A 14,753-nucleotide genomic window follows, 5' to 3' on the forward strand; every position below is an offset into this window, starting at 1 on the left:
TTAACACTGACATCAGTGTACTGGGACCCACAAGGCACAATAACACCCTCTAACACACACATACACAGAACAATAACAGCCTGGAGCCAGGGGGAGACAGAGGACAACCTGCGACACACACATACACACACACACACTACGAATTACACAAATATAGGTAGAGATGAGAACGGGAATGAGACTGAGAGAAAGGACAGCGAGAGGTCAGAGAAAGACGGTGGCGACGACAGCCGAAAGAAAAAGTCAAACAAACGGTTAACGACAGGAAGTGATGTCAGGTGGAGGGAGGGAGAGTAAACGAATGATTAAATGAGCGAATAAGCAAGACAGAAACGCAATGACCTTCCCTCTCTACCTGCGCTTCGTTCTCTTTCAGTAGCCGCCGTGTGCGCGCTCCTCCCGGGTCGTCGGTTAAATTCAACATCACTACGCTCTTCTTCTCCCAGCCGATGAATGACCCGTCGGTCAAACCTTCCACGACTGACAGGAAGTCCTGGTAGCCATGGTGACGTGTGGACACCACCGAGAAGGCCGTCCAATCGTACTCCTCCAGCACCTCAAAGATCACCTCCAATTGGAGTGCGGTGGAAGAGCTGAACTGCAGGAAGATTGAGCCGGTCTCCTGCAGAGTAATTAAGAAGGTAAACGACGACATTCCCCAAGACTAAAGACAGCTGATTCATTCCTTGCATAAGGCATCATGGGAACTACATTTCTTCTAATGTGGCGTTCTCTAATCGTAACGGCAGACAGAGCTCATCTTCTGCAGTGCAATTAAGGGAAAAATAACTACTTTCCTGTGATTGAATACTATTTATTACCTCCTTAAAACATCATAGGAATTCAATTTCTTATAGTTTCTAAGATATGCAGCTGCCGTAGGAACACGAGGGAAGTACTTCAGCGACTCTAATCGTCACTGGAGTACGTCGCGCAGCTTTAAATTTAATTTGCACTGGCGTTGAGTGTACGCGTGGGTCCGAGAGAGTGTAGGATTCAATGCGACATCATTAAAAGGATTCAATATTGTGTCTCCACAGTGAATAATAATAAAAAACTAAACATTTGTGAATCAAAATGTCTTTTTACCTTTGTTGCTTTCACACTGTGCTAGGGAGAACATGTTATGAATGTGGAGACAAGCAACTGAAATTGCAAAACCCAGACCGAAGCACTTCAGTGAACACGAGGGGGGAAAAAAAAGAGCAGACCATATGGCCTGCAGCGGTAATGCACGACCCTTGCCCTCGCTATTTATCCAAATGGATGTTAGTAATGCCATCCCTTCCTACAGTTATCGGTGTGCCCCGATCAGGCCCCGACAGAGACGTCGGCAGCCCTATCTCTGTCCGTTTAACGGCCCTCCTCAGGCGGTACCATTAACAAACAATGCCCTTATAGCACTGCAGCAAGCCAAACACTATCTAGCAAGTGTTAGAGCTCATTAACACCAAGAGCTTGCAGAGAGAGATGTTTGTGAGGAATCTCCAAAGTCCAAAGAAACTCAAATATGTTTTTTTTTTCCCCTTTTCAGAAACAACAACGATGTCAGATAATTCAGTGCCACTAAAGTGCATCTGAGACTATTCAGACAGGTCTAAGAAATCCTCAGTGGCCTAGTTTTATTGTCCTATTAAATGGAATAGACAGTACAGTTAATCAGGGGTAAAAAAAAAAAAATTTTTAAGACAGCTTCAGAATCAAAATCAATCGTACTGGCTCTGTATAGTCGTTTTTTTTATAGGAATTTGACTTTGCATCTGCTGACACTAGCTTAAACCTCACAGGGTTACAGGGAATACATCAAACAGGACAGGTTTCTTTGGTTCTGTATTTAAAATCCGTTTTGTCTATATTGAGAGATTTCCGCTGTGAAAAGGTAGATCAATGAAATGAGCTCAGGAGGTTAAGCCAAATGAATTTAACTTAGATTACAGAATCGTTGTGAATAATCACTAGTTGATTTCTAATTGTGAATCCAGTTACATTAAAGTGAGTGAAATCAAACTCTAAAGTAGGGCTGGGCAATATTAATATAGTATAATACAGTCGATTAATATAATATTAATCAGTCGATATTGATAATTATCATGATAAATTTCAAATTCTTTATTTCTTTCAAGTTTAAAGGCAGATTTTGTGCCTTACTAAAATGTAGAAACCAGACTGTTAACTGTGGTTTTAAGCTACTTTTTGTGCCAGAACATGATAAACATAAACAATTTTGAATTTTTTTTAACACTTTTCCAGTCATTTGTAAAGTAGTAGTACACTGTAAAAAACTATTTGTTGAGTCAACTTAAAATAATTTGTAACCTGGCTGCCTTAAAATTTTAAGTTCAGTCAACTCAAAATAAGTTTATTCAACTTGAAATGTTAAATTATACTAAGTGACAAGATATTTGAGTTGAATCAACTTAAAATTTTTAAGGCAGCTGGGTTACTTACCCATCTGTTAAGTTTAGCAAACACAAATATCTAAGTTGTTACTTAGTATAATTTAACATTTCAAGTTGAATAAACTTATTTTAGTTGACTGAACTTAAAATTTTAAGGCAGCAGGGTAACAAATTATTTGAAGCTGACTCAACAAATTGTGTTTTTTTTTTATTTTTTACAGTGTAGTAGCTTGAGTTATATAATATAATTATTATAATTGAGTTGAAATATAATTATTCTTACCGTTTGAGTTTTATTAAAATTAACCATTGGTTTTCCATAGTACATTTAGATCATGATAGCCACAGTTAAAACCTCATGGTATCATGGTAAAGATGTAACTATGGTTTCTAGGTGTTTGTATAAAAACAGAAGTCTAAATACTTTCAATATATACATGCACAAATGCTATAGTTTAAATCACAAATGCAAGTGCAAACGATTGGATTTTTGTAGAGCAACTGTAAATGTGACAACATCTAAATTCTCTAAGCAATCATACCTGTGGTACCCTGCCCAGACCCGCTCCCCCTCCCACAGCAACGATGGGGAGGCCGGTCTGGGCCGAAACGAACTCGAGCATGGGGGCCAGGGGGCCGGAGGCCAGCGGGAGGGCTCTCTCATCTTCATACACGAGTCCCTGAAGGGGTCTGGCTGCCAGCAAGTCACACAGCTGAGAGAGCAGCGTCCTGGGGCTGCTGTCATTCACCTGTAGGTAATTCACATTCACTTCACATTCGTGTTCACATTCACACCACATTAATTTCTATAGTTATGAATGAATACTCAAGTGCTTGTATTTTCACTCTACTTTTGTGTTCACACTTCAGTTCACAATCAACAAAGCGTTCAGGTATTCAAGCGACTCTACATTTAAAATCACAATTCAATTTAATTTGCATGACCTCTATCGGACTGACCTGGAGCCAGATTACGTTTGCGGATCCCCACTGGGTGACGACGCTCTCACCAAAGCTGCTGTGCACACGTCCGAAGCCCGGGTAAGGCACCCTACCCGCAGCTGCTGCAGCCCCTGCTTCCCCTTGTTGAACCGTTGAGCCCGCGTGGATCACTGCGATGTTGAAGTGCATTGATGCCACCGGGTCTCGTTCACGCTCTCGGGGCCGGAGCAAGAGATGAGGGGAGGAGCTTGTCTGACCCGCCCATTCTACCAGGGCCAATAGCAGAGAGAGTGTGGGTACTGTGACCATGGCAACAAACGAGGAGGCCAAACAAGAGGGTACGAAGAAAGCCTGAGTGAGGAAGGAAAAAGGGAAACTCTCATTAAAATACAATCAGAAAAGCAATATATTGCTTACATTTAAAAGCTATAAAAATAGAGAGTAAATGCTTAGAATGAGAAAAAGAAAGCAAAATTAGAACAAGAGAGTTGGCAAGAAAGTAAGAGAACTGACAAACGAGGCAAGAAAATTAAATGGGCTTTATTCAGGCCACAGGGTGAAATGGAGAAACACAGGATGCTAATTGATAGAGGGATAGAAAGAAACTGCATGTGAGCTTGTGTGTACAGGTTTATCTGATCTTGTGAGGACATCTAAAGTGGTCTTTGGCTCACAAATCAGACCATTCTTGTTTTACTTCACATGTAATAATAGCAACAAGTTTATATGAGGGCTTTTTTGCATAAATTAACTCTTTCCTAGCAAACAGAGTTTTCTGTGTTTCCACGTTTTCAGTGTTATACACTCAGGGGCACTATTACGCATCTCCCGAACCAGTCCAGAATCTCCCGATCAAAAACACAGACGAGGAAGATGCAAAAATACTGCTTTATGATTTCTGGAATTGCGGAATCCAGTAATAAAAACGGAATTTACAGTTCAAAAGGAACCTCATGGAATTGGTCAAAGTTTGGATGGATTAATCAAAAGTGGGTCGTTACACTTAAATCAAATCGCGATATGGACTAGTATTTGTAACAATTAAGCCGCAAAAGACTATTTGAAACCTGCATATTTTGCATGTCTCTGTATGGATGGTGTGGATGCCTGGTTTCGTTTACTAACGTATTCGTACTGAAGCACGCGTAACGCTCGCGGTGATTTCAGCGTCTGCTGTCTCACTAAATGAGAACATAAATACATTAACAACAACGTTATCACTTTTCCACATCCCTGTTTACTTGGCAGTTTGATCAAATAGCGTGCTTCCGCTTAGCACACACACTCTATCAGCACGGTTTTGCACGGTTGTCTAACTGAGAATTCCGGGCCGAGAACGGTTTGTAATCGTGCCGTGCCATGCCGTGCCTGACTCAGGTGGAAACTCAACTGAAACCGTACCGTTCGGCCCGATAGTTGAAAAGCAGAACTGCTCTGAGAGTAACGTTACTGAGCACTCTACCATTTAATTTGAGTAAACTAGCGTCATATGTGTCTTAAAGGTATTCACGGCAACCTGTCAAAATAAACGTTTGGTTTAACTCAAAGTCATTGTGGCAGAAATACTACTACTAAAGTTATTAAACCTTATTTTTTAAGTAATAATCATACAATATTTCTTCAACATTTTAACTGTAATAGTATATCCCCTTTATTTGCCAAAAAAATAACATTTGTTTAATTTTCATTAATGAAAAGATCAACTTGTTTTTATGTATTCAAATAATTAGACATGCTAAAACAGAATTTGGTAACAATAAAACATAAGGTGGGAAAAAATAAAACATTTAATTGGGCCCTAATCATGTAATTGTTTGTTTTTAATAAATTTGATGTTAAATTTATCATGATAATCATGATATTTAAATGTTTAAATATCATGATTTTAATTAATGTGGATTAATACAATTTAATCATTAAAAAGGAGTCCAGAAAAATTAAAAATGTAAAAAAAATGGAATCCAGAAAAATTAAAACGGAAAAAAACGGAATTTTGAAAAAATTAAAACGGAATTTGTGAAAAATAAAGAGTAATTTCATGCAAATGTCAACCATGAAAAAAAAAATAAACATTCAAAAAATTCAAATACCCATGTGAGGTCTCTCTTAAAGTTTTTTTAAATCATTTTTATTTTTAGTGCATGATTTTCCATAGTCTAGTAAGTGCTGTTTTCGGGCTTTCGTCACATCCATAACAGCACATATTCCTCATAAATAGTCACATCAAAATTAAAATAAAGTAACAATTATATGCTCTGTGAAAAGCCATCCCTTCTCTATTTGTTGGGTATTATTGCACCTGGTTTGTGCATATTAGTTCACAGAAATCCTACAAAGTATGTAGTCTCTCAAAAATGGTGTCCCTTTTTGTCACATCCATAATGTATTATTATTTTCCTTTTTGAACATAAAAAACTTGTGCATAGACTGATATTTTTCAGATGTTTAGAATCTATCGACAAGGGTTCATTAAAATATAAACAGATGGTTCGGTATATTGGTAACACATACATTCTCTAAGCATTTATATGTCACATCCATAACTCTGGAATTGCCCAAAACAGATTTCATAGGGCCCAACAAAAATTATATCATATGTAAGCAGATGCATATGAAAAATAATGCGATCATCAACAATAAACAGCATATAAATGAAAAGTGCACAATGTTACTGAGTAGAATGTCGACCCAGGAAGTGGTAAAGGACTGTAAATCTGTGGGAATGTTGATGGAAGCGATCTACTGCATTTTTGCTTTGATCATCATACTTAATATGATCCAGATTTTCTCAAGGTTTTTTTTCAAAATGTAGCTTTTTTTTAATGAAACTTACCTACATTCAGAAGAATGCTTGAAGCTAGAATAAAACAGATTGTTTTGTTTAAAATGAGAGACTTTGGTCTTTATTTTGATGTATTGCATGTTCAGAGATTCATACAACAAAATATTCTAGGGGCCATGACATTTTAGAGAAAATGATCAAAAAGGCAGGCAGTGGCTGGCAGCTTCTTTTTTTTTTTTTTTCCAAAAATGCTGGCGGGGAAAGAGTTAAATGATATTAAATGATAAATGATAAAAAAAAAAATAATAAAAAAAAATATCCTTAATTATAAATCTAATTTAAACAAAATTTCTTACAAATGTACTCTTTGGACTTTCAAATGGTTTGTGAGAAACTCAAGTGGTGTCAACATAATTGTAAAAAATAAACAAATAAATGAGTGTAACTAATAAGTAAATGTAGTGTACATATCTTTAGCCATTATTTTCAATGATTTCAAAAAAGTTTTAAATAAATTTTTAAAGCTTAAATTGGCCAATTATGCAGGTGTCCTCCATCACACTCATAAATAGTTTATGTTTTGGTGAAATAGTGGCAGATTTCACATAAATTTGTAAGATACTATTCGTACGTTTCATGCTTACACCCCCAATGAGGGTTAGATTTAGGCGTGAGATTACAGGTGAAACTTTATATTTTATTCAAAAAGTGTTAACATTATTTTAAAGAATCAAATTGTACACATTCATATGAAATCAGCAACATTTTTTGCTGACCTTTTTTTTTTACATTTTCTTACATTTACAATTTAGTAAGCAGCCTCTTTCTAAGAAACATATTTATTTAGTTAGTTATTTTTAAATTAAATTAAACTCAGTATTGCATATTTTCCTCATTATGATATCAGGACTGTTGTATCACCCTGAAGTTTTTTTTTTTTTTTTGGTAACACTTAAGGTTCTATTAATTAATGTTTTAGCTAGCATGAACAGTACATTTCTTATGCTATTTAATAATCTTTGTTAATGTTAGTTAGTAGAAAATACAGTCGTTCATTGTTATTTCATGTGAATTGACAGTGCATAATCATGCATTAGTACATGTTGAAAATAACATTAAGATTAATAAATGCTGTAGTAGCATTGGTCATTCTTAGTTCATGTTAACTAAAGTAGTTAACTAATTTTTAATATTTAACCATTTTTTATAAAGCTATCAAGACATTTAGAAAATAAAAGTTAATCACAGACCGGTTGTATTTTTAATATATATATATATATGTATATATATATATATGAATTACTCTGCATTTTAATGTATTTGTAATGAATACATTTTAAGATCTGCAATTATGTCACATCATTGACTCAAATATGATTATTTTAGCACAAAAGCACAGCGTCTACACAAGGCCCTCACCAATATAGCTTCTAAGGTGTGTGTGTGTGTGTGTGCGCGTTAATAAAAACAAAGTCAAAGAATGGATGGTGCTTATTGTAAGGTGAATGAATAATAACAAAGATTAAAATATAAACACCCACACAAATTCTTCATACCCACACTCACATACCAACACGATCAAACACGCACCAATAAAACGATTCGGAGAGTTAGAGGTTAGCGCAGATGATATGTAAGAAAGTGGTTCTGTGCCGTCTTACGCTCCTTTCTATCTCACTTACACACACACAATACAAGCAAATCATTTTCAATTTACTTTTGTGGCAGCCTCCTCCTGCCTGCTCCTCTCTGTTTCATGACTTCAGGTGTTAATGCAATTGCCTGGAATCACCAGGCTCTCTGACATAATATTCCCTCTCTCCCAATTCTGTCACCGCTTTCTGGGTTTGTTCTCTTTTTGTTGCATTCTTTTTCTCCCTCTGTTCTATTTATCCGGCGCTAAGCCTGTTGGTCTGTTGACCCTGACGAGTCCTTCAGATGAATGAGAGAAAGAATTAAGAGGCCAGAGACGACGAAGCAATAAGCAGAATATGGGAGGGATAGAGACAGACAGAGAGGAAGAGGGAGACAGGCAGACATTGGAATTCTGTTTGGCTGGAAGAGGTAAATATAGTCCTAATGACTAAGATGAGGACAGGGATGGGGAGGATGGGAAATGGAGGGAGTGGAGAATAAGAAAGAGGGATGAAATATGGAGGAATAGAGGGAAAGAGAGAAATATTGATTACTGGGGTGTGTGTACGTGTTTGGCCTGAACAAACATGCTGGCAATCCTCCAGTTTTGACAGACAAGGGACAGTATGAGAGTGTGTGTGTGTGTAAGGTTGGTGGGGGAAGGGGGGTTGGGGGTTTGGAACACACGAAAGAGCATCTGAGCACATTCCACAACAGCATATTACTGTTTTTGAGTCGGATCAAATTAACCTGGAGTAATCATAGCCTGAGCCTGTCATTTGGGAACCCACTGTGCTAATGTTGTGCAAAAGCAGCAATTTACTGCCGCTTCCACAGGTTGCATTGTACAGTAGGAGACGTGGGAAGTGCACACGCAGTCCTGAATTCATCAAAGAGAGCCAAAAACACTCAGCGATATATCATCCACAAAGAAAGGGACTCGTGCTTCGCTGTTGCTTACAGACCCCCGGGCGATTCTAAAATACTACAGAGTACATTACTATAACGGCTCTCTATATAAATTTACATAAATCTCTAGTGCCCCTGACTGGTTTATTAAATATGCTGCGAACACTTTATTTTCAGTTCAGTTCAGTTCAGTTCAGAGATGTTTAAGGGATGTTCAGTTCAGTTTACTTACAATGAAATGATTTCAGGCTCATGATGTACAGCATAAAATGTATTTTTAAAACATTACTAGATTATAAGACAGCACAAGGACAGCACATTTTAATGTTTTTATTACAAAAAAAACTGCACTTATGTCATTCTTGTATCCTAAGATACTTGTATATGTGACAGAAACATATTATATTTTATATGATTGGACATGTTAGACAAATAACGGTACATTTTCCAAATATACATTAAAGGGATAGTTGACCCCAAAATGAAAATTCTGTCTTTAATTTCTCACCCCCATGTTGTTCCAAACCCGTGAGACCTTCGTTCATCGTTGGAACACAAATTAAAGGAGAAGTTCACTTCCAGAACAAAAATAAAGACAAAAAACAAAAAAAGATAATGTACTCAACCCCTTGTCATCCAAGATGTTCGTGTCTTTTTTTCTTCAGCTGTAAAGAAATTATGTTTTTTGAGGAAAAAAATTCAGGATTTTTCTCCATATAATGGACTGATATGGTGCCCCGATTTAAAACTTCCAAAATGCAGTTTAAATGTGGCTTCAAATGATCCCAAATGCAGCTGTAAACGATTCTAACCAAGGAAGAAGGGTCTTGTCTAGTGAAATGATTGGTTATTTTCATTAAAAAAAAATACAATTTAAAAATACAATTTAAATTAAATATTTAATCTCAAACACTCATCTGAACTGTGAACTTCCCTGAACTCTGTGTATTCTGGTTCAAGACAGTTAGGGCATGTCAAAAAATTCCAAACGTATTTTCTCCCTCAACTTCAAAAATCATTTCAAAATCGTTGTACATCGCTGCAGAAGTACCAGCACAGTCTTTGCAAAGTGAGCATGCAAAGAAGATCAAACACCTTTAACAAAAAAGGTAAAACAGCCCTAACTGTGAACAGGAAAAAAAACAGTTCAGGCAGAGCAAGACAAGACGAGCATTTGCTATTAAAAAGTATATAAATTGTATTATTTTTTTGAAAATAACCGATCGTTTCACTAGATAAGACCCTTCATCCTTAGCTGGGAGTGTTTACAACCATGTTTGGGATCGTTTGAAGCCGCATTTAAACTGCATGTTGGAAGTTCAAAATCGGGGCACCATAGAAGTCCACTATATGGAAAAAAATCCTGAAATGTTTCCCTCAGAAAACATAATTTCTTTACGGCTGAAGAAATAAAGACATAAACATCTTAGATGACAAGGGGTGAGTACATTATCTGTCAATTTTTGTTCTGGAAGTGGACTTCTCCTTTAAGATATTTTTGATGAAATCCGAGAGCTTTGCCTGGAATCACCACGACTTTATTCAAAAATTTCTTCTTTTCTGTGTCAGTCTTTGACACGCATTCACAAGAGTACCACAACACATATGAAGGTCTTACGGGTTTGGAATGACATGAGGGTGGGTAAGTAATGACAGAATTTTAATTTTTGAGTGAAATATCCCTTTAAAGCATATTTACAGTCTGTATTTAGTTACTTTTTGAGACTCATGGCTCATGTGTCAGCAGCACCACAGGTATGTGTCGTGGTACATGTGGCATGGAAGACTGACATGGAAGAGAAGAAATTGCTGAATAAAATTGTTATTTTTGTTTTCTTTGCACACAAAAAGTATTCTTTCAGCTTTATGACATTACAGTTAAACTACTGATGTCACATGGACTATTTTAACAATGTCCTTACTACCTTTCTGAGCCTAGAACATGTTGGTTGCGTTGCAGTCTATGCAGGGTCAGAAAGATCTTGGATTTCATCAAAAATATCTTAATTTGTGTTCTAAAGATGAACGAAAGTCTTACGGGTTTGGAACAACATGCGGGTGAGAAATTAATGACAGAATTTTCATTTTTGGGCAAACTGTCCCTTTAAGACATATTTAGGGTAACTTTTTGAAACTAAAAATCTCGATTTTCATTCTAGCTTTGTTAGTCCTGCTCACTGGTGATGTTCGTTTTGTGAATGAACCAGTATTTTAAAGCAGATCTTTTCAATGTACTATTGATAGTTCAGAAAAACAGTCTGAATGATTTGTTCATAAATCGTACTGGTTCAGTCCTCTAGTTCAGTTCTCTGAAACAATGATCCTTTGCAGCAGTTAACAGCTTGCTAGGGGAAGATGAAGACATTCATAAAAAATATATACAAATTAAATGAATAAATAAATAAAACACCTTTTGTGTTCCACAGAAGAAACAAACTCACACAGCTCGGAATGACATGTGGCTGTGTAAATAATAATATTCTCGTTTAATTTTTAGGTGAACTATTCCTTTAAAACAAAACTATGCATATTTATGCACTTCTTTACATCCAGTCCAATGTACTATATTGCCTTGAGCGCATTTACATTACATGAGCTTCCTGTCCCTGCATAGACAGCAACACAACTACTATGTTCAAGACCCAGAAAGGTAGTAAGGACATTGTTAAAATATTCCATGTGACATCAGTGGTTCAACATTAATTTTATGAAGCTGCAACAATACTTTTTATCCATGTCAGTCTTCAACGCACATTCACAAGATTACCACAACAAATGCATGTAGTGCTGCTGACGCTGGAGCCTGTCTTCTGACGCAGATCATTCATCTCTCAGTTCACTGTCTGTATATTCTGGTTCAAAAAATTGCATGACATACTCTTTGTCGAAATCTTTAGATTTCTTCAGAAATCTTCAAAACTACTTCTGTTTTATGTACAGCATGCGTCTTGGTACTCTCATGAATGTGCATTAAAGATTGACATGGAAGAGAAGAAATTTCTGAATAAAGTTATTTTGTTTTCTTTGCACACAAAAAGTATTCTCAAAGCTTCATAAAATGACAGTACCACTGATGTCACATGGACAATTTTAGGGATGTCCTTACTTCCTTTCTGGGCCTTGAACATGTCAGTTGCATTGCTGTCTATGCAGGGTCAAAAAGCTCTTGGATTTAATCAAAAACATCTTAATTTGTGTTCTGAAAATGAACGAAAGTCGTACAGGTTTGGAGAAACATGAGGGTGAGTAATTAATGACAGGATTTTCATTTTTGGGTGAACTATCCCTTTAAGGTGCAGTACAGACATCTGCTATACTGGAGTTTCAACCTGAATATAGCATAAATGTCATATCAGTATATCTTTTTTTGCTTTTGTTTTTAATATCACGTTTATATTGCTCATGCCAGTATATTGCAACAGCCCTATAAGCAACTTGCCAACAGTTCCCTGCCCCTCATTTCCCAGAAAACCAAACAAACAAACTAATGGACAACAGAATGCACCAGTCACGAGATGGACTGCATTCACACGCACTGGCTGGATCTGTGGCCATATGCATTGACAGCTCGTGATCATTATGGCTGAGCTCATGGCTGCATTCCCTGCACCGCACTGGCTGTGAGAGTGCTCCCCTTTACTGCACGGCTGTAAACACAGCTCGTAAAATGCTTCGCATGCACCGTGATGACCGACGCTATCGAAAGCACTTTAGCTGACAAACGACCACGTCATCCATCACCCTTCCACACAGGCGCAGATCCTCATCACGACAACAAAGCCCACGCTGCACTGCACAAAAAACATTACTACCCTATTTAGATACCATGAGTGTGTTAATAGTGCTTAACAGAGATGCTGTATCACCATAAAGCAGTGAGTTTAATCTAGTTCACCTCTAAGATCTCTACTTCAACAGTGCAGTTCAAAGTAATCTCATTCACAAGACAATAGCTGCCTTATCTTCCTCCTTTACCTGATTTTCACCTTCAATCTCAGAGGACTAAGACAAAACAAGCTGTATCCCCTAATTCTCTCATCAGCATTAAACAACATGCAGGCCATTATGCCTCAACAAAATTACGTTGAACGTTTCCATTCTGTAGGGTGTTTGTACAACTCATTTAGGGCCCTATGATTTCCGTGTTGTGGAAAATGTGAACAGAATCACAGAATCTAGACAATTAGGCTAAGTTTACGCAAGTGCGCTTACATCTTAAAACGCATAACTTTTTCTACGGTTATACCTGTCATTTACACTACTCCAGCATTTTCGACTTCAAAAAATGGCAGATGCCGTTTTTGTGTTTGATAACTCCGGGGTTGCATTTCAGTGTAAACGGACCAAAATGGAGACTTTTAGAAAACTTTTGAAATTCGCTCTGCATATCCTTGATGATCATGTAAACAATAATGTCATGCTCATTACGAATGGTCATGTGACCATGCGTTTTCAGCTGTGTAGTGTGGGCGGAGATAGTTTCTGAAATGCAATAAAAATGCCAGTGATGAGAATCATTTGTATTTTACAATGCCATTTTAAACTGAAAATGCACTGGTGTAAAGAGGGCTTTATAGCACAGAATGTCACAGACTTTCACAACTTTTGGATGAACAGATCAAAAATAGATCTACACAATTACATCAAAACATGATATGGGCTATTGTCTGTGAATATTAAACCACAAAAAAAAGATTTTTAATATGAAGTTGTGTGAAAGAATGGCGACAACTGTCATCTCACAGTAATTTGAGGAAAAAACACAGCAACTCAAAGGTTTTCACAACAACCTGTCAAAATAAATGTTTGGTTTAACTTGAAGAAGTTGTTACATAAATATATTATTATTATATTATATATTAACTACTAAAAAGGAGTCAAAAAAAATGAAAACAAACAAAAACCCTGATTTCAAAAAACAATGGAATTCCTAAAATAATACAAATAAAAGCAGAATTTGGGGGGAAAAAAAAGCAAAACGAAACAACAAGTACCATAAAATGGCAGTCACAAAAGGTTTTGTGCAAAACTCTCCACCAACTGGTAAATTGTTTAAACCTTTACATCCTCAGCAACCTGGTTGTTATACTAAGTAGCCAGGTTGGGTATAGTTTGAATTTTATTGATTCTGATTCCGATTCTGCTAATCAATTCTGATTCTTAATGATTCCAATAACAAACAAGTCAATAAAATACCAGGTCAAACATTTCTATTCTGTGTTTTTACAAAGCTTTATGTAGCAGCTGAATAACATGAGCAAAATACCACAGCAAAAACAACTAGACTAATATCAATTTCAAACATTAAATTGTTAAAGACAATAAGCAGTCAGTCATAAAACAGGAACAAGAAAATAAATTAGCATAAATAAATGCAACTAAACAAATTGCAGGTACAGAAATTTAAATCATTTTATGAGCTGTGTTTACAGACGTGCAGTAAGTGCAGTGCAGGGATATATGGATAATTATCCAGATAAATGTCAAATTTTTATTTCCTTTAAGTTTAAAAGCAGATTCAAATGCTTCATGTTTTTTTTTTTACACTTTTTCCTTAACAAAATTAATATCTTAACAGAACGTTTAGTTCTTCATGTTTTAATGAGTAATATTGTTTCAAATCAAGAAACAGGTTTGTGTTGCCAGGTCATATTATTCTACAATATTGTCTCTTAGAAGTACACATTTGATAGTGGCTTGAGTTAGGATGCAGATGTAGATATATGTTCATTTTTAGAATCAGTAATATCTGTAAAAATTGTAGCAACCTCATTTTTATATGGTGAAATTTAATTATTCTCACTGTTTTAAGTGAGTGTTTTAAGTTTACTGTTTTTTTTTTTTTTCAGTTAACCTTTGCTCTTTCATAGATGCATACATTTAGATCATGATAATAAACCACAAATATTATTTGTAATAATTTGTAATTATTTGTAATTATTTGTATGAAAAACAGTAAATACATTTAGTATAAAAGCATAAATGCTATAGCTTAAAATACTGTAATTGAATTCAATTACTCCTCCATCAATATATGCCTACATTAATAATATAATACAATTTGACAAAAATATACCCACATTTCT

At 36.1% G+C, this 14,753-nt stretch overlaps 1 protein-coding gene across 1 annotated transcript in view; it reads right to left on the reverse strand.

Moving 5' to 3' along the window:
• LOC127178622 (glutamate receptor ionotropic, NMDA 2D) overlaps window positions 1-14,753 on the reverse strand; it is a 108,723-nt gene that overhangs the window by 62,942 nt on the left and 31,028 nt on the right. The window contains exons 2-4 of the mRNA XM_051131598.1: window positions 3,360-3,692; window positions 2,942-3,148; window positions 356-622 (exon numbers count right to left, since the gene is read on the reverse strand). Of these exons, the coding sequence (XP_050987555.1) occupies window positions 356-622; window positions 2,942-3,148; window positions 3,360-3,650 (765 nt within the window). The 5' untranslated portion in view covers window positions 3,651-3,692. The remainder of the gene's footprint in view (window positions 1-355; window positions 623-2,941; window positions 3,149-3,359; window positions 3,693-14,753) is intronic.

This window comes from Labeo rohita, chromosome 16 (assembly GCF_022985175.1).
Source record: "Labeo rohita strain BAU-BD-2019 chromosome 16, IGBB_LRoh.1.0, whole genome shotgun sequence".
In the NCBI taxonomy this organism is placed as follows: domain Eukaryota; kingdom Metazoa; phylum Chordata; class Actinopteri; order Cypriniformes; family Cyprinidae; genus Labeo; species Labeo rohita.